Source organism: Tachysurus vachellii, chromosome 17 (genome assembly GCF_030014155.1).
Source record: "Tachysurus vachellii isolate PV-2020 chromosome 17, HZAU_Pvac_v1, whole genome shotgun sequence".
In the NCBI taxonomy this organism is placed as follows: Eukaryota; Metazoa; Chordata; class Actinopteri; order Siluriformes; family Bagridae; genus Tachysurus; species Tachysurus vachellii.
In genome coordinates, this window is record NC_083476.1 from 2,931,733 (window position 1) to 2,954,632 (window position 22,900).

The following is a 22,900-nucleotide window of genomic DNA, read 5'->3' on the forward strand; positions in this document are numbered from 1 at the left end:
AATTTTTAAACAATTTTGAAATTTCTTTTTTCTCTTAATTCAAAGCGTTTGCAGAGATGAGTGAATAATATTTATAGAGCTCTTACATCTATCTATATATCTATTTTGCTATTTCAGTGCATGCTAGACTATAGTATGCGTCTCAGGTTCTTAGCCCAGGTCGTGGCGAACCCTCTTGTCCTGCACATGTCCTTTCACAGTATTTTCTCATCTCTAACACACCAATTCAACTTAATTAAGTCTGAGTCTGGTGTTCAGGAGCAAGGAAAACACTAGGATATACAGGATAGTCGGTTCTCCAGGACCAGGGTTAGAAATCTGTGTGCTAGCATGGCAAAGTTTAGCTTGCACTACAATCACCTTTCAAGGAACAAAACATCAATCAACACTAGTAAAAATAAATTGGAATCATCAAAACACTGCTGGATTGAGGTGTGTTTTTTTTTGGTCTTTTTAAATCCAGCAGTATTGTTGATGAAGCTGTAGAGAGGGTTTGTGTTTTTTTGCAGCCTTGGCATGGCGTCATGGCAGAGCCTCTGGCCCCCCTGTGAATACATGTGCCCGTTGTGTTCTCTGAGGAGGCTCGCTGTTGGCACTGCGTATCAAAGCCCACAGCGCCCCCTGATGAGAGATAGTGGATCAACAAGAGAGACAGAGACATAATGCTACTACGTCTACCACCATCACAACCACTGAGGGGGGGAAATAAGATGCAACTTATTCTACTACTACTACAACTACCACAACACACTCTGGGTTTCTTTGACAAACACGTCGCATGCTTTCGGACGAAGAGAGGAGCTGTGTGGCATGTATGTAGGGGACATAACACTCATAAATCCATATATATCCATTGAGAGAAATTAAACACTGATATAAAATAATAATAATAATAATAATAATAATAATAATAATCTGTGACCGACAGAATGGTTTTGTTGCTTCTCTCCTTTCTGGATTTTTTAAATATTATTTATTAATTTATTTATTAAACATTAAACCCTTTATTTAGATTAATTTATCCTAAGGCAATCACACACATGCACATACACACTCAAACCAATACAGTTAGACTACGCATATAAGAAACACAAATTAATAGAGTTATCTAAGATAAGGGAGGTTACAGAAAATACTGTTAATCGTGACTAAAGAAATCAGTTCAACTTGGATTTGCTGTCGATCTTTTGAAGAATTAGTTTTCCCAGAAGCGCGCTCATCAACCAAGGAGGTTCTGTGAACAAAACTTGAAATAAACCAAGACAAAACAACATTTGTTGTTAGTTTTTGTTCTTCTTTGTATGTGAATATCCTCCCTGGAAAATACAGTGCACGCCTCCACTCCTGTTTGTTTGAGGTTTTTTTTTATCCTTTTTACGAATTTCTAAGAATTTAATTTGTTAGTATTTGTTATTTGAGAAGAGTGAAATTCTTGGTGAAACTGGGAACGCCAGTTTGTCCTGTTGCTAAATTGTAAAAGGGGGAAAAAAAAAAAGGAAGCGAAGAGTTTCCAGCCTAAAACAAACCAAGGACTAAAATCAAGAAATAAAATGAAGACTTATTGATGCATATTTTAATATCCTAAATTTGGATAGGAGGATTATGAGATTATGAAGCACAGCATTATTGAAGATCTCTAGAAAAACAAAGTGCATTAGCATTAGTAGCCTGATATTCCATGCCTTGAAAGAGATGATGCTGTTTACATAAGGAAAAATACAAGGTTAGTCTGAGTGATAACGATAACACGCACGACACTGAAGCATGCTGCTGCGGAACACGTAATGCAGCATATCGGAAGATCACATTCACTTCCATCATATCAAGCAAATACAAGAACATGTTAGGAACGCGCACACACACACACACACACACACACACACATACACACAGAGAGAGAGAGAAATGTACAAACACCACTGACACCACATCCAGGACTAGCAACACCGGAGAGAAGCAGCCCAAATGAACCAGGTGCTTTGCGTTGCCCCCCTCCTCTTAGATCACACCCCCTCTACATGGTGACTTTTTTTTATGTGTCCTGTAAGCCCTAAATTGTCCCTGCTGTCCTCTTTGGGGCGAGTCCTAACTGACAGATGAGCTTTGGATGTGGACCGAATGGCTGACTGACAGACACGTGGCCGGAGTGGAATGGGACTCTCTTGGATCGGACATGAGATGGCATTTAAGACAGGAACATAGGAAGAGAGACAGAGAGAAGGAGAGACTTTAAGAAAGAGAAAGTGAGAGAGAAAGAGAAAGAGAGAGATTGGGACTAAGAGCAGGAGATGCCATTCCTTAATCTCCTTACCGTGTCTTTGGAGGACCTACGTCTCTTGATGCTGGAGGCCAGGGTTGTACTGATGGACCTAAAAGAGGGTTTCTTTTTGGGGTCGGGCTCTGCTCTACCACTTTTCCTATCCTAAAATAAATATATACGTAGAATAATTATTCATGTTCTCTGGCTGAGTGTCAGCGTCTCAGCCTGGCATTATAACCAAAACCTCTTCCACTCCCAACCCCTCCCCACAGACAAATCTTATCCCAAACTATATGTGTGGAGGCTTGGGAAAACCTTTTATGCTCTCAAATTGGAATATTTTCTACTCTGTATTTCTTTCCAAATTTAACTATAAGCACCTCACCTGCTTCTACGTTTACAACCTATAGTACTTACAGGAGACTCAAGGGACTCTGACCTCAGGTGGATGATGCTGATCAAAGTAAGAAATAAGTTTTTACTTTGATCAGCATCATCCACCTGAGGTCAGAGTCCCTTGAGACATTTAAATAGAAATTGTCTCTTCGCTCGATTGATATCTGTTCATGGATGGGAAATAATCAATGATTCACCCATCCATCCAGTTCCAAATAGATAAACAGACAGACAGACAGATACCTTATTGATCCCTGAGGAAAATTTCCTTGGCTAAATTTCTAGTCTTTTAATTGTAATTAATTTTAAAGCTTTTCTTCAGTGGCGGTAAATGCACCTTAAGTTGGTTTGCCATCTGCCAATAAAAATCATCAGAAGAAGAAGAAGAAGAAGAAGAAGAAGCTTTTCTTCAGGAGCGTACGTATGAGCTCTCTTCTGTGACGAAGTTATCTAAATAGTCGTTAACAACTTGATCAGAACTTTATAACATGAGAAAAATCTAACTAAAAAAACTGTCAAAGCTTTAGACATATTTAAGCAGGCTGGTTATTTTAATTGCTGTGTTTTTCTAAAACTGGATCCTTACTTGCAGCCAAAACAAAACTGATTCGTAGCCTAAATAAAAACAAGTCCATGTCGTTTTGGTTAACTGTATATTACACATTGCATAAATACCTTAATTATAATTTCTGGCTTAATTCAGCCTCAGAGACGTCTGACTGTTTTTCCCAGACCTCCACACCTTGAGTGAAGATATCAAGGAGACTGAATACTATCTCCACATATAGGAAACAGGTAATGTGTGTCCTTAATAGGGCCCTGTTTAGCACTGAAAGCTGTATGAGCGTTTAAAGTCGTAGGACCGTTGTTAGGTATGATGGCTTCACCTAGAAACATGGCTGTAAGATCAGTGATATCAGTGAGCAGTATTGCTGATTTTTCTTTTTTTAATTTCCTCTTGCTTTTTCAAGTAAGGGGCCTTTGCATGTGTACCACCATAGGCTTCTGTGCAATGTACCACAGTCAATTCCACAGATACTCATCCATCAACCATATGGTTCATGTTTAATATTATAGTAACACTCTGCGTTTGGTCCCATCCATCCCTCCATCCATCCCTCCCTCCTTCCCAGCATCCAAGTGCCCCCAATGCTACTCTCTGGCCTCTACATTATGCCACGAGGTTACAGCACAAGACTGAGTGTGATAGTGTGAGAAAAGCTCATATTTAAGGTATTCTTACATCCTGAGTCTCTACAGAGGAAGAGGGCTGCATAGAGGAGGAGAAAAGAAAAAAAAAATAAAATGAATATTTATCCACTTAAAGATCATTAAGACTTTAAGATCCATAAGCAAAAGCAGCAGGAGCAAAAATGAGCTGGCTGAAGAAAGGAATGCCACCGATGAAGCCAAGCAACTCTTAATATCACATGAAATCACAAGAAAACACAACTTTTGAGGGGTGGCAGCGGGTAACATTAGATAGAACATGAGTAACTATATATAATATTTGAAAACATTTGAAAACATTATACCTTTTTTCAGGTATAATGGAAATTCACCCCACACACACATACACACACACACAAGGAGAAAATAGGCTTATTTTCTTTTTAGAAGTGTGGTGTGAATTTCTATCACATGCAGGGTTTGGCAGTGAACAAGAAAGGCATATTATAGCACAAAAGCATATCAACACTAGACTTCTGGAGCATTCTCTCAGATCCTTAATGACCGCTAATATCACCTGACACTTACTGTAATTTCACTGATTTCAAACACAACTCAATACCTCAGTCACATAAAATTCACACAAGAATATAGATCATATCTAGTCTTGTACTAAATTGAATAAAATGTACCTGTGCAAATCAATTTGAGTCCAATACTAGATATAATCTGTCCCCTTTAAGGACTCAGAGGTTGAAATGAAAATAGCGCTGATTGAGCAAGAGGCTGAGCGAGGATGGCAAGACAGCTATGCTGTGCTCATTCAAATAAAATGCATCTTTTTTTAAAATAAATAAATAAACAATAGAATAGAACATTTGTGCTGACATTTACAGCTAAATCAATGAAATGTCCTAAATTCTTTAGCTTCTTCAGTGTACAGTCAAGGAAGCTCAGAAAGGAGTTGTAGCTGTACATTGACATGCGTAGACCCGCTAAGAGCATCGCCACATTGAGACAACATGTACAGTCCAAACAGAGCATATGACTTAGTTTGCATTTCATTTTCATCACTGTGATTGGTCTGTTTTGTCATCCTAGTTTACCATCAGGTGGTGCATTTTGGAATAACATGTACAGATTGTGATCTGGGATCGTTGCTGAAATATTTGGGCTGATTATTCAAAAGTGCAACACCTGTTACACACACAAGCTAACCAAATGATGGTGCAGTATGCACATGTCAAAGGTGGACCTATTTTGTTTAAATACACGCAAAACACACACACAACACATATATCTATTCAGATATGAGTATTAACTCATACACAAGCTCTCAAAGCTCTCACATATGCTAGGATCAGTGGAATGTATGGAATCCTGCTAAGAATTAAGAAGTATGAACAAAATGCCATTACAACCGTAAACCCACTAACAAAATCTTGAACCTGTTTCTCGTTCTATTTCTTAGCAGGAACCATCATACCAAGAGTGCACCGACACAAATCCACACAAAACAGTCATACACACATGGATTATTCATGTGCATGTGTGATTATGTGTGTGCTTGTGTGTGTAATGTATACGGGCAGATGGTTCCGGACATCGATTTGCAGACACAGACACAAGACTGTGATCTTACCTTTCTGTGGCACCGCTGTCAGTTCAACAACAGCGGCACTGACCTTTTGTCAGTGTGTACAAAGCGCCAGCGTGAGGTTGGCCCACCTCCACGCACACATCACAGTCTCCTAGAAGCATTGTGCTTTCTCCTCATTCACTCACCCTTCCTTTCTAAACCTACAGCTCTCCTGGGGAGACCTTGGGTCAATTCACAGCTAAAGGCATTGGGCACGAGAGCAAATCAAGTTTCTGTGCGAAAACGAGTAGTGAATAGAATTGAGTTGGTTTTGCTTGACTTGCAAAGCCTGAAGCATTTCTTTATAGATCTCTGCACTTCATTTCCAGACATCAATGCAATCAATGCAGTGTATTTTTCAGACTATGCGATTGCCTGCCCCATCTGTTTTAGAATAGAGTTGTGATGAAGAGGCTGGACTAATGTAAAGGTTACTAGCACAGATTAAGACTCCGTTCATATTCATTCTCCACTGTATTTTAACTACTCTCTTTGGCCTAGCTGTGTAAAACAACTCCACAGAATTCACAATTATGCTATGCTTAAAAAGCAAAAGACCAAAGTACCCCTGAACAAGTCATTTTGAAAATGTAATGCCTCAAAACTACAAAAAATTTCCCAGGAACGTGTCCACCATGTCCTTCAGCCATCCTGGTAGTTAGCCGATTAGCTTATTTTAACATTTTGTTCGCTGCAACATTAGTTAAGCTATCTTGCTAGTTAATGTGTGTAAACTAGCTTTGTTATGGAGATCTAGAGATGGGATTTCAGTATGAGATTGTCTTTATCTTCAATCACAGAGTTTTCCTCAACCATAACCAAACTGTTCAGAATATATAATAACTTGTTTGTTTGTTAATATCAGACAAATTTGCATTACATTAGATACAGAGCAGTGTAACACACTTAAAGGAAAGTGTTATCTACCCTCTTTTGCATACTTGAACTAACTTGTCTCTCTCCTCTATTGTCTCTTTGATATACAGAGGATAGAGTAAGGCCATCCCCTAGCCTGTGGACCACAGCAGCCATCTATACAATATGAGTCAGCTAATCAAAATATTTTTCAGTTGGTTTTAGTTCAGGGGTACTTTAGAGCATTCGTCTAGTACAAAACATAGTTTTGCAGCTTAGTTTTAGAATGTTCTTATGTGCCTATAAATAAAAAAATAAGCTCAGCGAGGATGAGGACAGTTGAATAAATTTACTTGTTTTACGTACTAAAGACGGAGTCCCAGCTGCGCCCACAACTTGACTCACAGAACTCTCCTTATTGTCCTGTTGGGACAGACAAGAGACAGGGGTCTGGTTGGACTTGCCATGTACTTGCCAGAACAACCCTGGGGATTGTTTCCTTGGTTGGCATCTTAGAAGCCAAGAATTGAGCAATGGTAAAGCCAGAGATCTCCAACCCATCCTCCAGCTAGGAAGGGTTTCACAGAAAATCTGCACCCAGGCTGAGTGAAGCTGAAGTTATGGTCAGTGATCTTATGATCTTTGGGATGGTGTTGGAGTTACTGTCTTACCTGCAGGTTTTTTCTCCAGACGTTGACGGCCGCAAAGGCTAGCTGCATCTGCTTCCTGCGGGCGTCTTTGTGTCTCTTGTATGCGATCTCAATAAAGATGAGGAAGATCCCTGCTGCAATGCCTCCAGCTACCAGCATAAAGACCCCTGTTAGAGTGAGAGACAGAGATATTAAGGACATCACAAGGGACCTTTAGGGAATGTCAATCTCAGAAATGGAGACTTGGGGCCAACTCCTTAAATTGAGTTTCAGATGTTGCCTATCCAGTTAGGCTATCATGGTTGAGTAAGAAAAATGAAATAAAGAAAAGAAAAGGCATTGGACAAAAAAGGGCTACAGGACCTTACCGCTGCAGTTTTTGTCCAATCTCTTTTAGATTATCTGCAACTGAGTGCAAACCATACCTGCCATGTTTTCAAAGGTCAGTGTGGCTGGGGCATTGCTCCTTGAGTCACACTCCTGGTATCTCACCCAGGTTTTATCCAGGTCCTCCATGAAGCCATTCTCATGGGAACTGCAGGAAGTCGAGGAAGGGGGAAAAGGTCAATTATTATCACACAATATTGGGCAGATGGTTGTGTTAATTCCCAAAACACTGCACCCAAACATACACATATGCACGGACACACATACAGCAGAGCAGGGGTCAGGAGAAGGGAGACACAGAGAGAGATGAGTAAGAACAATATCTCCGATGATGATCTCTATTAAAAACAAGACTGAACTAAAAGATACAGGAGCGTACATTATTGATGCTTCGGCTGGGACAGACCTGAGAATAGCCAGGGACACATTCTGTTTCCAGGGGCTGTCCTTGCGCATGCCTATGCCAAAGCCCGAACGGAAAAACAGCTCTCCCGTGGTCACCAGGTCGCACTTCTGCGAGGCTTCAAACTCCAGCACCGCAGAGTCCCAGATGAAAGCATGCAGCTTGCTGTGGGGGGGAGGGAAGGGTAGGAAGGGAAGGATGGGTTTTGGGGGGTATGGTGCAACAGTACAGTGAGTAATAACACACTTACGTCACTCTCCTTCTCACCTCTGCTCCACCCACTTGTGTGTGTGTGTGTGTCTTTAAATGTTACCAGAACTACAAACCGTCATCTCATAGGCAAAGGAAATCCAATGCCGGGCCAGTGGACCTTTGTCATTGGATTCCCTCAGAGACGATTTTGCTGGAAACCTGAAAAAGGTGTTCCTAAGCTCAACATTTAGTCTTATGTGAGTGAGAGAGACATAGGTAGACCTGCTATGGGTTCTCAACTCGGCCTGAAACCTGAAAACACCTGAGACCCATGACTCCTTGAGTAAACACACGAGCAGACCTGCCGCAGTCGTTGCAGTGGTGACTCACTTGTCCCGGACAGCCTGGATGGCCTCAGCGGCGCTCTCGTAGTTGTGCTTCTCCATGTGGCGATACATGGTGCTCAGCTCGACCTGACGCCGGAAATAAATATCCACCGAACTCTGCTTCACCGTGGCGTAGATAAACTTGTCTGATGGGTTCCTTAACTGCCAAGAGATAAAGCCAACATGCCAAATATCATAAGCCTGAGTTTCTTCTTATGAAATAAAGATTTATTAGAAACGGTGGTGCAGCAGGTAGCGTTGCCGTCCCACAGCTACTCGATCCTGACCTCGGCTTCCTGTCTTTGTGGGGTTTCACATGTTCTTTCTGTGTCTGTGTTCGATTCCTCTGGGTTCCCTGGTTTCCTCCCAAAAGCATGCAAGTAGACTACGCTAAATTGCCCATAGGTGCAATGAGTGTTTCAACGTATGTGTAACGAAGTGGGGTCCGATCCAAGGTGTATTCCTTTCCCTTTCCCCAGTATACCTGAGATACAGTTTTGCAACAGCCCTGACCACAATCAAGTGGTTACTGTAGATGAATGAATGAATTAATCATTGATTTCCATTTCTTGGAAAACTACAGAGCAGATTTTCCCATTAATTATACAGTAAGCAAAAAAAATGTTAAAATCTGACAAAATGACAAGGATCTTACCCTCGGGTCATTGATGCCGGTGATGCGCTCCTCAGGCCGGTCCAGCACTAAGAAGGCAGCCAGGTTGGCAGTGTAGGATGCTACGATAATCATAGCAAAGCCGGCCCACACCATACCTAGGATTCTCGCTGAGAAGCTACGCGGGGCACCTGTACAATGATACAAAAACAACAAAATGTTAGGGCTAAGATTGCTTAAAAATGCTAAACAAAACAAAAACACTGATAATAATTAAAAGTTACTAAGAGTTAGTTAAGATTATGCTATAAGTAGTTGCTTACTTATCAATTTATTTAGCATCTTTATGCAAAGCTATGCTACTAGCTTACATTAGCTTTCAGTTATTATTAGCAAGATTAGCATTTTTGAGAACATCTTTGGACCTTTTATGTTATTTTACAGATGAGGAGGGATGTTTCCTTTACACTTACAGTACATAACTCTTGTGAAGATTAGTCTCCTGTACTAGAAATATTCTTCCTGGAGTGCTGCAGCCTTTTTTTGAAATTGTATCCCAGCTATTATTTCTGATGGATTTATATTTAATGCTGTAAGCCGACAATTGCAAATGCAAGCATCTGGAATTTATTTTGCTCAAAATAGTGCCAATTTAAAGATTGGAATGAGAAAACCTTAGAATTTAACCTCATAGTCGTGGGTTGGTTTTGAAATTAGTGTGCTGGATTTGCTGTCCAATTATTCATAGACTGGCCTTTAGCCTGCCATTTTGTGATGTGAGGTGAAAACAAACTATCGGTGTAACCTTCTCCAATTCCAGAGTTCAGCAACACTCCCCAGGAGAACCACATAGCCGAGGACAAGGTGAGGGCATCTTCTTCTTCTTCTTCACTGTTTACTTTAAACCTTCCAAATGGGCTGAAACCAATCAGGCAGAGGATGAATAATGAACTGCACAAGTTTTTGACAGATTTTGACATTCCTAGTCCACCAACAAAGACAAAGACAATGACAACATCTGTCTCAACATACAGACAAAAAACAGGTCCAAATATAGACATGAAGAATGAGCAAGCAAGCTGTGAAGACAGCAAATGACAACAAGGAACAAGATTGATTTCAACACAGCACGACCAGCCCACATCTCCCCTCCTTCATGTGGACAGCAACATTGATGCCCCTTTTCCACTGGTAAATAAAACACGTCCAGAAAACAGGAAAATATCTCAGAGACACACCACATGAAAGACACAGCAAGTCATACAGACATTAATGTGTACCTGAACCGGTCTAGTAGGTAAAGCATCACCGCCACCACATGCACCGACAAACCCACCAGCAGCCACAGCGTGCTCTGGAACGGCTGCATGAACGAGTCCAGCGTACTACGAGGAATTTCCTGTAACACACAGCGATGTATCACACATTTCATACCATATATATACTGTATCTAACTGATACTAAAATTTAAGAGTTACTGTAAGTACTGATACACAGCAAGTAAATAAATCCATGATATTATTAACTGTATATATTTAATGGCTAATCCTCTGTGTAAATCTAACAACCACTTTGCTCTTTCACAGACTTTCGAGCTTTGAAATGCTAATACATATTTCATGCACTTATTCCACCTGGGAAGAGCAGATGTACCTTTTTCACAAGGATAGTGAGCCCTTGATATTTAAACGGTTTGGAGAATTCAATATACTGAGCTCGTTCATTGTTTATTGTTAGCGGAGCCACGATCATGTCCGCGAGGCCACCCAGGAGCTCTCCCATCATACCGTTCCACTCCTTCTTGTTGCTGTTGTTCACCTGAGGCCAAAGAAAAATTAGGAATATTAAAACAAATCACAGAAAAGAAACAGAGCTACAATTAATTTTCCAGTCTTGATGAAACTGCAGAAGTTGATGCTAGCTAGAAATATGAAACTTAAAGACTAAAATGCTTAGCCTAAATGCTTAGCCTAAAACAATACGAATCACTTTTATTTACAAAATCATTAACTGTTTGCTTCATATCACATTGCTTTGACTTACAGCAGTGTCAGTGACTCAGTCAAGATGGTTCAAGCAATACTACTAACAAGACCAACGTACTGCATGAAAATAATCAGTTTGAAGATCCGAACTCACTCTCTCCTGCGTGCCAAATTTCCCATCAGCCACCAGATGGACCTCATAGGTAAAGTTCATAGTCATGGCCAGCTTGATCAGTAAGTCAACGCAGAATCCATAACAGCACTGAGGCACTGTTGGACGTCCTGTAACCAAACCACATGTAAACCATCTGAACAAACAAATTCTGTTTGTTGGAGAGCAGCACAATATTCTCCAAGAACATTCTGAAGTGGTTTACTGAATATTTCATTTATTAATAAACTAATGGGGGGCACGGTGGCTTAGTGGTTAGCACGTTCGCCTCACACCTCCAGGGTTGGGGGTTCGATTCCCACCTCCGCCTTGTGTATGTGGAGTTTGCATGTTCTCCCCGTGCCTCGGGGGTTTCCTCCGGGTACTCCGGTTTCCTCCCCGGTCCAAAGACATGCATGGTAGGTTGATTGGCATCTCTGGAAAATTGTCCATAGTGTGTGATTGCGTGAGTGAATGAGAGTGTGTGTGTGCCCTGCGATGGGTTGGCACTCCGTGTAACCTGCCTTGATGCCAGATGACGCCTGAGATAGGCAGAGGCTCCCCGTGACCCGAGGTAGTTCGGATAAGCGGTAGCAAATGAGTGAGTGAGTGAGTAATAAACTAAAAAAATACATACGAGACTAGCCACCTAACTAGAAGCCTTTATTAGAAGTGGAATTCTTTTCTTCACATACCCCAACTGATGAGGTTGGGGTCAGAGTGCAGGGGCAGCTATGATACAGTGCCCCTGGAGCAGGGAGGGTTGAGGGCCTTGCTCAAGGGCCCAACAGTGGCAGCTTGGCTGTGCTGGGGCTTGAACCCCGATCCTCCGATCAACAACCCAGAGCCTTAATCAGTTGAGCCACCACTGCCCCAACTAGCCTCTCTTGAAGATAATTAGACCAAAAAATTTTGATTTTATTTTTTTATTTTGATTGATTTTACAAAACCTTCTAATGTTGGAAAACTCCTTCTAGTGTCGGAAAACATTGTCCATAAAAATCTTAAATAAACATCCTTTACTTACAACTTTATATCAATGATTATATTGTCATGTATAAAAGTACCAAAGACTTAAATTACTTCAGTCTGTGTGAACTGAATTTCTATAATACACAAGTTTCACTATTTGAGTTGAATTACTAAAATAAATGAACTTTTCCACGACATTCTAATTCATTCAGATGCACCTGTATATGTTAAAAGCGGCTTGGGAAAATTTTCTTGACTCAAATTTGCGAATTTTGACTCAGAGTCAAATGATGCTAAACATCACAGCCTAAAAAAAAATCACTGAGGACTGAATTAAAAAACAATCAAACAATCAATCCAACAAAATTTCATTAGACTCACACAACTACAGTGTTCAGCACTTAGCACATTATTTGTAAGTTAACTCATAAGAACACACACACAACATGGACCTGCATAGTTTTTACAAAAGTATCAGTATAACCAAAGTGTATTATATACATAAATGACACACACAAACACATTCACACTGTTGTCCTCCATGCTTGCACACACACCTCTTCACATCCGTATATAAATACCTAGAGTTTATATATACATGTATGCATCTAATATCATAAATGATCCTGTTTTGTTACCTGGAATGGTCTCATTTGGTCCAGTGCAGATCACCTTTTTAATTAATACTCCGTTCGGTGTGTATTCTTCCTTGCATGTCCCATCCAGCATGGTTGGCTTCACGTACACAAAAGGCTCCTGATGTATCGTGACTATCTGTAATAAATCAAAAGTTTAAATGAATAGTTAAGGGGAACTGTGTGATGAATTCTTTGTATTCCATGTAGCAAAAATCAGATCTTATTAAAAAGCATTTAAAGAAAAACCACATTCACTGTTTTGTTTTGGTTTTTTTTATGACAGATGTTCTTTAAATGATACTGTACTTTTAGCCATGTGGACATCTGGAAACCTTTTGGTCTGTCTGTATCTCCTCCAGGCCAGATGATCTTCCTTTGCTTATTTAGCAGCACCTGAGGGAACGGTGGTCTAAAATAAGCTCAGAGTGACCTAGATGTAGATCTTTTGGGTGATTTTAAGAGCGACCATTTGTGTCCCACATATTTACGAATACGTGTGAAAAGTAAAGGTAGAAAACAGCTTAAGAAAGGTTAAAGTGTCCTTCACGACAACTCATCGGCCTTTTACGTTCATGTATTAAATAAATAAATAAAAATCATAAACATTAATACAACCTACAAAATCTACATCATTTGTGCCAGTCCACTATATCGACACTATACATTGTAATCATTAGATACTTCTAAAATCGTACTGTTTTTACACTAATGTGTGAATCTGGTTAACATGCTTATCTGTGACTCATACTTTATACGTTATGAAAAATATACATTCCTGAAGGTACCTGTTGATCTGTTTAACCGACTTTCCCAACAATCACAGGAAGACAAAAATGAAGTTGTGGTCTTATTTAGGGGCTGTTATAGCACAGTGGTTAAGGTGTTTTATTACTGCTTGGAAGGTCATGAGATCAAAACCCAGAGCCACCAAGCTGCCACTCAACAGGACCCCTAACCCTTAAATGCTCATCTGTATAAATGAAATAAATCCAAGTAACTCTAGATAAGGGTGACTGCCAAATGTAGAATATTCTGTTGTTTAATAATGGAGTCATGTTCAAAGTAAACTTCTCCTATGCTATTTTTAGTCTGTAAGTAAAATATTCATTGTTTTTTTTTTAAATTTATTAGGAAGTCCTATGATTGTACTCATGCCATTAAACATGGATGCTAGTTAAAGGTGGGGTGCACGATGTTTAAAAGGCAATGTTGACATTTTAAATCACCAAAACAAACACGCCCCTAACCCAAATGGGTGTCACCCTTGTTTTGATAGCTCCGCCCCACACATACATACGTAACCCAGGCAACTATTATGGCGGAACCTGCTGGGGCGGCTGGCCGAGGGTATATTTTTATCGATAAATGAACTCAATGAGTAATACTATGGTAATACAAATGTGTTTTTGTAGTACTGTGAAAAGTTTTAGCATTTTTGTTTGTACCGTGAAAGCTTTAGCTCCGTTTCACGCGGAAGACGACGTTCAACACCTAGAACCCGAGGCAGAGGTAACGGCAATTATCCGCCATGTCAATGTTTCAATCGCTTTCGGCTAATGTCACACATGCGCACTGAATACTCTCTCAGCCGCATATTGAGAAGACACGCCCCTTTCTGCTCATTGGCTATACATTTGTTTTGTTTGTCGGCCCGACTCAGTTTTCTGAAGCATTTTTCAAACATACTAACTCTATAATTAACCTTGTTACTCATTCAAGAAAAAAGTACAGTCAGTGTTAGCAAAACAAACACATAAAATATAAGACTGTTGGTGAGATGGGTTCTTATCTGACAAAAGCAAAAAAAAAACACCTGAGTTCCATTATAAATGCCGACTTGAATCAGTCTGCTCTTCTGGTAGTTAAGGATGCTGTAATGAGCGTACTTCCTGTCCCCATCATCATTAAACTCCACTCGTCCTGTCAGGCCTTCTGGGTATTTGGATGACATCAGAACCCTGCAGTACATAGAGACACCAGAGAGAAAGGAGAAGCTTTTGGGTCTCACCCACATGCACCAACAAAGTGCTAAATTTATGCAAACACAGTCAAATTTATGCAGACTATATCAGCTGTCTGGATCAGACACAATCTTTTCCATGCTTGCTTTCTAGCTGACCTTTTAAAGAGTGGCCCAGTTTTCCAGATGTTGGTGTTGCCCACACAACCCCGAGGCGGTTCGGTAATGTTCTCCTTCTCGAAAAGCTCCTGAATGGCTTGAGCCACGACCGCCACGGCGTCGCTGATGTGAGCCGACTCGTTCTTGCCGTTAATGAGCTGAAGGCCAATTAGTCCTGTGTGTGTCGGCATCAGAATAATCCAATGAGCTGACTGTCTCCAGCCATTAATATCCCTACTAATATGAACATAACCTTAAGGTGATGTAAAATATCTGACAGTGAATATTGGGAGATATTATATTTTAGATTTAAACATCTTATTAACACTCTGTGGACCCGAGACGTAATGTAAGAGACTTTATATCTCACAATCTTTACCTCTCAAATAAATCTCAAATAAACTATGAATCATATGTGTTTTATCATAAGATTAAAATTTAAACATATAACATATTTAAACATATAATCTACTGAAAATGAGACAAGAAACAACCAGTGCCTTTCCAGTTCTCTAGCTCAGCTTCGTGATCCCATACAGTACGTACCATCAGGAGCTTCACTCAGAGCTTTACCAGACATCTCCCGCTCTCCAACTAGCCACACGTAGCCAGAGCCGGTCATGTTGAGAAACCGAGCTGTCTTGTACACGGCAGCAGCGTCGTCCTCACTGCCGGCAAACACACGTCAGTCGCAATACTCTCGGTTTCGAAATATATTTAGCTCTATAAGCAATTTCTTTTCTTAATAAAGGTGTATAATCATTACAGTGTCGTATCGTTATGTACCGCAAAAGATAAGCGATAGAGAAGAAACTAAGCAACTTATAATAATGATGCTACCACCACCATGTTTCACCGTCGTTCACATTTCCATTTTACAGTAATGGATTAAAAGGTTCTCTGTGGGATGACATCATTTTACCATTTATTATGTACAATGCTGAGTATTTATGAGATATTCTCTATACATTACAGCACTTCAATCCTGATATAACAGAGTGGTCCTCATTATGCATTACTACACCGTGATTTATACTGCAGTGCTGGTAATGTGACAGAGTCTTAAATAATATCTCACCTGGCGGACAGAATGATCACGCGAGCCTCCAGCTCCTTGGCCTCAAGCAGCAGGGCAGTTAAGTTAGTCTCTTGGTTGAACTGGAGGACTTTCTCTGCCTGGGATCGGGGCACACAGTCAGTAAAATCTAGAGACACTTCCCCACCCCAGGACCATGCTGCCTCTTTAACCTCTCTTCACTGCTTTGGTTGAATTTTCTTTTTGCGTTTGTGTGATTGAAAAAGGAGGAAAATGACAGCGCTCCAAGGAAAATTGGATCAACTAAGAAAAAAAAAAAGAAAAAACTAGAAGGGGGGAAAAACCTCTGTATTTTTGCATGCAATGCTGAGGGTTATCAAGGCTCCAGAGAACGGCGTGCATGTTAGAGGTTTGGGGGAAAAAGGCCGATGCAACCGGAAACTAAAACCGGGAGAAAGGGTGCGAGAGGTGAGAGGCTTGATCTAGCCCAAAGAAAAAGAAAAAAAAACTAGGAGGTGCTGCGAAAAAGGGAGGAAGTAGTATCTGGGAATGTGACGCGTCCCACACTAGCGCATCTAAACAAAGGAACAAAGGAGCTTTTATCTGTATTTGATCTGAATCATGCATTCCTTTATTTGGAAGGGGAAAAATGATAATGACAGAAGCGGAGCGTGTTTACTTTTCTCTCTCTTTTTTTTTTTTCTCTTTCTTGAAAACCGAAAATGATAATCGTTCAAAACAAGTCCATTCGTCATTTAAATCATAAAGGGAACCAAAAAAACAAGGTCTCGATGTAAAAAGAAACACGTGCTACCAAGATAAGGGCATTTCTGGGTTGGCCGATGGCTGATTGGCCAGATTCTAGTTGCAACGTTTAAGTTGGTGGGCGGCGTGCATTGACCATGCAAGTATACCTTAGGTCCTCGCTTGTTGTCATAGGACAGTTGATCGAGGTTTTCATAGTTCCTTTTTTTATTCTGATGAGTAATGTGCACAGAGAAAATATGCAGACACAGAAGAATATTATAAACAGTTGAAAATGATGGGCAATAAAGCATCTAACAAATTGTTGTTCGCTCCAATTTGGAAGTCCTAACACCGGGGCTTTGAAAAGCATCAGAGACTGTGCTAATTTACCACTGACCTGAAAAATGCAAACCTATTTACGTCTTTAGGGAAAAAAACGGTAGTACTTTTCAGGAAAGTCACAGCTACGTGTCACCATTTTAAAGTCACACAAAAGTGGAAATGATACAGAATCTTATCACTACCTGAATTGATTAGGCTTGTGTTGGTTTTAACTTTTACTCTATGTTTGATAAAAATGAGGTGGTACCGAATGTTTATGTACCTTTAATATGTGTCTTTCGACTGGAATTGTGGATGTAGTATAAAAATAAATGGTGCAAATTCATTTTTAGACAAAACCTAGATAAAAGGTGTATCATTACGGTAACCACCTGAGAAACAAGTATATTTTATTATGAGAATTAAGATCCCACGCTTAGACGGAATTTCCACTTAATTTTGGTGAAATTGAATTTATAGTTTCTTTATTTTAAAGGAAAACCCAATGAAAATAGCTCAAAGGAAGTGAAGCCAGAAAATAGTATAATCCGAGAGCTAAAAAGAAAGAAGCAGGAAAAAGCTAGCAGATCTAGGAAGTGTGAGGAATGCTACACTCAAATGGGGGATTTATTATGATGAATGGCCCTCGTGCTAGCTCTAATAGTTCTAATAGCTGTAGTATTAAACCCTCATGAAAAGCCACTTTTTGGTTGACGATAAGTGTAAATGACGTGAATTAGTAACATTTATACATACAGAGAATATTCTTAGTAATCTACCACATAAATCTCCTTGCTTTCGCCTTCATTATATCTTCTATTGTCTACAGAAATGCCTTTTTGGCCTCACGTAGCTAGCTGGATCATTAGTAGTTGGCTTTTAGTCGCCTGGTTGCTTGGCATGAGTGTTGAATGAATAGAATGCAGCTCACAGTACTAAAAGGTTGTGGAAGTGTTCTCAGAATGTTTATAAATGTTACTTCAAAACATGTCCTAGAACCATTCACAGCTAAGCTAAAATTGTTAGCTAGTTTTAGTGCTAGAGACAAAGATACTGCAGCAGGAACCGTCGTTTTTTTGCTGCAGCATTATGCATTCTTCTCATCCTCTGATTTTTTGAGGGCAACAGCCTCCGGGGAGCCTTAGCCATGCTCGGACGGTGCGTTGCGATCCTGCAGTGGTATAAATAAACTCCTGTAGCACAGGAACATACAGTTCTGCACTATATACGTACGTACTGTATCTGAGGTCGGCCTGATTAGGGGCCTAATTCCGGTTTTCACTGTGGTTCTGATTTTGCTTCTGGTTCTAAACGCAGGTCTTTAATCTTTAAATTCGTACATTATGCATGAGGTTACTCGAAACCGTCGTGACATCAAGCTGTTTTTAGGTTTTCCTCCAGACAGAGTTAGTAAGGATATGTGTTATTTTTATCCCGCTGTATCTGATGCTGTGGTGCTGAAAATAGTTCACTGCAGGGAATATGTTCACATTTGTGATCTGGAAAATTATCATTATAAGTTCTTAAGGAATTTGCAAATAAACATATAAAGCCAGAGTGTATGCCACTTATGGGCAGTGGTGGCTCAACTGGTTAAGGCTCTGGGTTGAGGATCGGGGTTCAAGCCCCAGCACAGCCAAGCTGCCACTGCTGGGCCCTTGAGCAATAACCCTCCCTGCTCCAGGGGCGCTGTATCATAGCTGCCCCTGCACTCTGACCCCAACCTCCTCAGTTGGGGTATGTGAAGAAAAGAATTCCACTGTGCTGTAATGTATAACAAAGCGATAACAAAGGCTTCTATGCTCCTGTTCTATTAAAGCTCAACACTGCAGACATGATACTTGAAAGTATAGTATTGGAAATACTTCCACATCAGCAGAGGTCACACTCAGCAGTCACTTCCTGGTTGTTTCCTAAATAAACTTCCTGGTTGTTCAGTAAAATTTACTTATTGCCTATAGCCATATATGACACTTTATATGATGCTGAGTATATCGTATATCGTATCGTTTATCATGATGCTGTGCTTTCACTTCTGACCTTGTTATTTGTTCTTAATTAATTATGATAAAAACTTTCTGCACATGCATATTTCTAAAATAGCACCCTAACATTCACTATATGACCAAAAGTATTTGTACACATGACCATCATACCCATCATAGACCATTATATTTCAATATAATTCTATACATTTGTATAGAACTTTTAACAATTCACATTGTCTCAAAGCAGCTTTACAGAAGTATGGAAACAGACCAAACATTTTAAAGTTTACAATTAAGTTACTATTTATCTCTAACATCTCTCCGTAACGAGCGAGCCGGAGGCGACGGTGGTGAGGAAAAATTCCCTGAGATGATATGAGGAAGAAACCTTGAGAGGAACCAGACTCAGAAAGGAACCTCATCCTCATCTGGGTGACACTGGACAGGAAATAATGTCAATGTAATAATGTCATTTATTTGGAAAGGAAAAATGATCATTAAAGAAGCGGTAGAGAATTCATTTCTCTCTCTTTTGTGATAACTGTTGCCATGAAGTCAGAAGCACACAATTTCCCATCACAGGAACCAAAAGATGCTCGAGCTTCACAATGCAACCGCGTACAATGCAGAAGAACTCGAGTGTCCTGCACATCGAGAGTTCTGACCTCAATCCCAATGAACACCTCTGAGATGAACTTGAACGCCGACTTCTTCATTAATGCTTGTGTGGCTTTATAGACCTTTGTTCATATATTTTATTTTGCTATATAGAATCAGTCATCGGAGCTACATCCTTTATTCCTTTACCAGATGTCACCATCATCTTTCTCCATCATCCTACCAGAGAGTCTGTAGAAATATATAACATCTACAGTTTTAACCTGAGATTTATAAAGGTTATAGACAGAGTTTAGGCATTTTTTCAAACTTTCAACATGTCCATAATTATCTCAGACAATATAAAGCACTTCATATTCGTTTTCTATTATGCCAGTAAGAATGGCTTATACAGCAAAAATGTGAAAAATGAATCATTTTTCATTAATAGACCAGAACAGAATTCAATGCATATTTTATAGGTGCAGTTTTATTAGCAGTCGAGGAACAATTTCAGCTTCAATCGACTCTAATTTACACGAGGGAACATTACTGTGAAACCTGCAACACCAGAAAAAAAAAAAATCAATTCCCAACAGTTCTGGAGCTTAATTGCAACTACACTGAAATAGTCTCTATATTAATAATGTTCTCTATCTGCAAAGAGGGGCACCGGTAATTACTACAGCACAGATGTCAATTGGGGATCGTGATTTAGCTTGAGAGCTGTTAAAAAAGTTCATCTGCGTTACAGCACAGACGTCGTTCCTTTCATCAATCAAACTGCAATCAACCAAACACACTCTGCTGGATGCTGATGTAAAACTGCTGACCTGTTTTGAATTTTAATGCTTTGATAATACAATGAGATGCAACAGCCTATTAAAGATAAGCTCCGTTCGTGAGCCAGAGATGCTTTGTAAAGCCCCGGGTTAAGATTTTCATTTCGCTCCTGCCGTGGAGCGACTCAGGAGATTTAGACTATGGCAAAAAGCAATGTGAGATGAGTAAGAAATGCACAAAACTTCAACTAGATTAGACCACATTAGACACTGTTTGATGCATCTGGCAATAGCCAACATTTACAAAATGGCATGAGCGAGATGTTTTCCACGCAACAGAAAAGCAAACAGTTACATACATAGAAGACTTCTGAGATTGTTAAATGCACAATGTTACACATGCACATGCTCATACGCATTTGAGAACAGCTCACCTTGGTCTCCCTTTCCTCCAGAAGGGTCTCGAGTCTCTTCTGTGCGGCTCGACCTTCGTGGTCGTCGCTGACGATCAGGATGATGTGGTTCCAGCGGAACTCACGCATCATGTCGAACCACACGTGCGCCTGGTGCGAGTAAGGCGGCACGGTGCGCAGGAAAGACAGATGGATACTCTGAGGAGGAGAAAACAAAATAGATAAACACCAAATCATTCCACCGATCACAACTTTACTTACTAAACTCTAAACAGCTTCCACAGTGCCTCTGTTATAGCTCCATTCTCAGCAGCAATCTCACATGCTCATTAATCCTTGTTTTAAAGAACCTTTCAGATGTCATCACATTGCACTTACTGTACTGTGTGCATCAGTGCTGTCAATCAATGTTCACATTCTTGCTTAATTTTTCAAAAATATTTAAAGAGTTTCTATTTTTTCACTAACATTTTTGTTATCTTAATAGCTTGATTCAGATTTTCATTCATCTTCTACCGCTTATACCTCGGGTCATGGGGCGTCATCTCAGGCGTCATCGGCCATCAAGGCAGGATACACCCTGGACGGAGTGCCAACCCATCGCAGGGCACACACACACACTCTCATTCACTCACACAATCACACACTAGGGACAATTTTCCAGAGATGCCAATCAACCTACCATGCATATCTTTGGACTGGGGGACGAAACCGGAGTACCCGGAGGAAACCCCCGAGGCACGGGGAGAACATGCAAACTCCACACACACAAGGTGGAGGCGGGAATCGAACCCCGACCCTGGAGGTGTGAGGCGAACTTGCTAACCACAAAGCCACCGTGCCCCCCCGATTCAGATTTTTTTAGTTTTATTTTCTTTTATTTCGAAAAATGTTAGTGTCTTGTCTGAGCTCTTTCTTATTACAACAGTAATATTACAATTAAATATTAACACACGTTACACATATTACACAGATGTACCACTTGTTTGTTAGTTTCATACATACATACTGTAATTAAGATTCATTTAAGCAGACTAGAAGAATAGAAGTAGTATATATTTACCCCCAGAGCCGATCCTGACCTCCCTGGGGCCCTAAGCAAAATTCTGCTAAGGGGCCCTCCTACCTGACCCGTGAGCCATGTAATCCAATTTGCGGGGCCCTACGCAACTTGCGTAGTGAGCGTATAGGGCCGATCGGCTCTGTTTACCCCTTAAGGTCTGTGTTTAAGTCTTAAGCCTTATTTTTATTCTTTTCTTTGAATTAGTTTTATTAACTATGTTCATGTTATTTTTGTTTTCATTGTCTTAAGATACTAGAAATCTTATTGTTAAGCACTTTCTGTTTTTTTGTTGTGCTAAATGTGAAATTTGACTTGATTTGACTTGATTGACCTGAGGAAATTTCACACATTTTTACTTATTCTCCAACCTTATCGGAGTAGATGGACATCCTGGTGGTGAGGCCGACCACAGGGATACGGTAGAAGCCTGCGGTGTAGGACACCGGTGTAGGTGTGAGGTGGTCACTGGACTGTGGAGGGTGGCTCACCAAAATCGCATAGACCTGTAGATAGATTGAGAAAAAAAAAATAGAGCACAAGCATAGAGATTTTTTCCTAGACATGAGAAGGTTACAAAGAAAATAAAAATAGCCAACCTAGATATGTCTGTTTAAGTGAGTTGTACAAAATGTTCATGTTTTCTGCCCAGATACGAGATCTGAGAGCTGAAAATTTTACTTTCTATCAGTGACTCAGTACTTTTAATAAAAACTGCTACGGCTGAGAGTAGTTTTTCTTAGGCAGAAAAACGCAATTTAAATAAGGTATTAAAGGTATACAACAACGTCTGTGAATGATAACACATTAAAAAAAAAAATCCCTCCATGGTTTGCTTTAGCACCGTTTGGTTCAACATCGCTCCAGCTGCTCACAATAAGGCCACATTTAGTGAAAATATGGTAGAAAAAAAAAACAGGAAGAAACCAAAAATTGTATGAGAAGATATAATGGCTGTGTGTCTTGACAGACTGTATGTTTGGGCCTCAGATGAGGTTTTTCTATCCAACATGCTCTCAGGCATCTCTTTTGTACCATCTGCCACAAACCATCCTTCCCTCAGATTGAAGCACAGTGGTGAATTGATTAAAAGAAAGAATGATTTTGAACATATGAAGAAGATATATATGGTGAATTTAG

General features: G+C 40.2%; 1 protein-coding gene across 7 annotated transcripts in view; it reads right to left on the reverse strand.

Annotated features, from left to right (window-relative positions):
* grin1a (glutamate receptor, ionotropic, N-methyl D-aspartate 1a) overlaps positions 1–22,900 on the reverse strand; it is a 30,960-nt gene that overhangs the window by 3,398 nt on the left and 4,662 nt on the right. The window contains exons 2-22 of one of the 7 annotated variants that reach the window (XM_060891448.1): positions 22,132–22,266; positions 20,722–20,898; positions 16,767–16,829; positions 15,895–15,992; positions 15,363–15,484; positions 14,817–14,991; positions 14,511–14,655; positions 13,004–13,090; positions 12,698–12,833; positions 11,091–11,218; positions 10,605–10,769; positions 10,232–10,350; positions 9,757–9,869; positions 8,994–9,142; positions 8,343–8,500; positions 7,764–7,925; positions 7,396–7,505; positions 6,992–7,137; positions 6,687–6,743; positions 3,900–3,926; positions 2,312–2,422 (exon numbers count right to left, since the gene is read on the reverse strand). In XM_060891448.1, coding sequence (XP_060747431.1) covers positions 2,312–2,422; positions 3,900–3,926; positions 6,687–6,743; positions 6,992–7,137; positions 7,396–7,505; positions 7,764–7,925; positions 8,343–8,500; positions 8,994–9,142; positions 9,757–9,869; positions 10,232–10,350; positions 10,605–10,769; positions 11,091–11,218; positions 12,698–12,833; positions 13,004–13,090; positions 14,511–14,655; positions 14,817–14,991; positions 15,363–15,484; positions 15,895–15,992; positions 16,767–16,829; positions 20,722–20,898; positions 22,132–22,266 — 2,583 coding nt within the window. The remainder of the gene's footprint in view (positions 1–2,311; positions 2,423–3,899; positions 3,927–6,686; positions 6,744–6,991; positions 7,138–7,395; positions 7,506–7,763; positions 7,926–8,342; positions 8,501–8,993; positions 9,143–9,756; positions 9,870–10,231; positions 10,351–10,604; positions 10,770–11,090; positions 11,219–12,697; positions 12,834–13,003; positions 13,091–14,510; positions 14,656–14,816; positions 14,992–15,362; positions 15,485–15,894; positions 15,993–16,766; positions 16,830–20,721; positions 20,899–22,131; positions 22,267–22,900) is intronic. The other 6 variants (XM_060891444.1, XM_060891445.1, XM_060891449.1 and 3 more) reach the window with 6 other exon arrangements.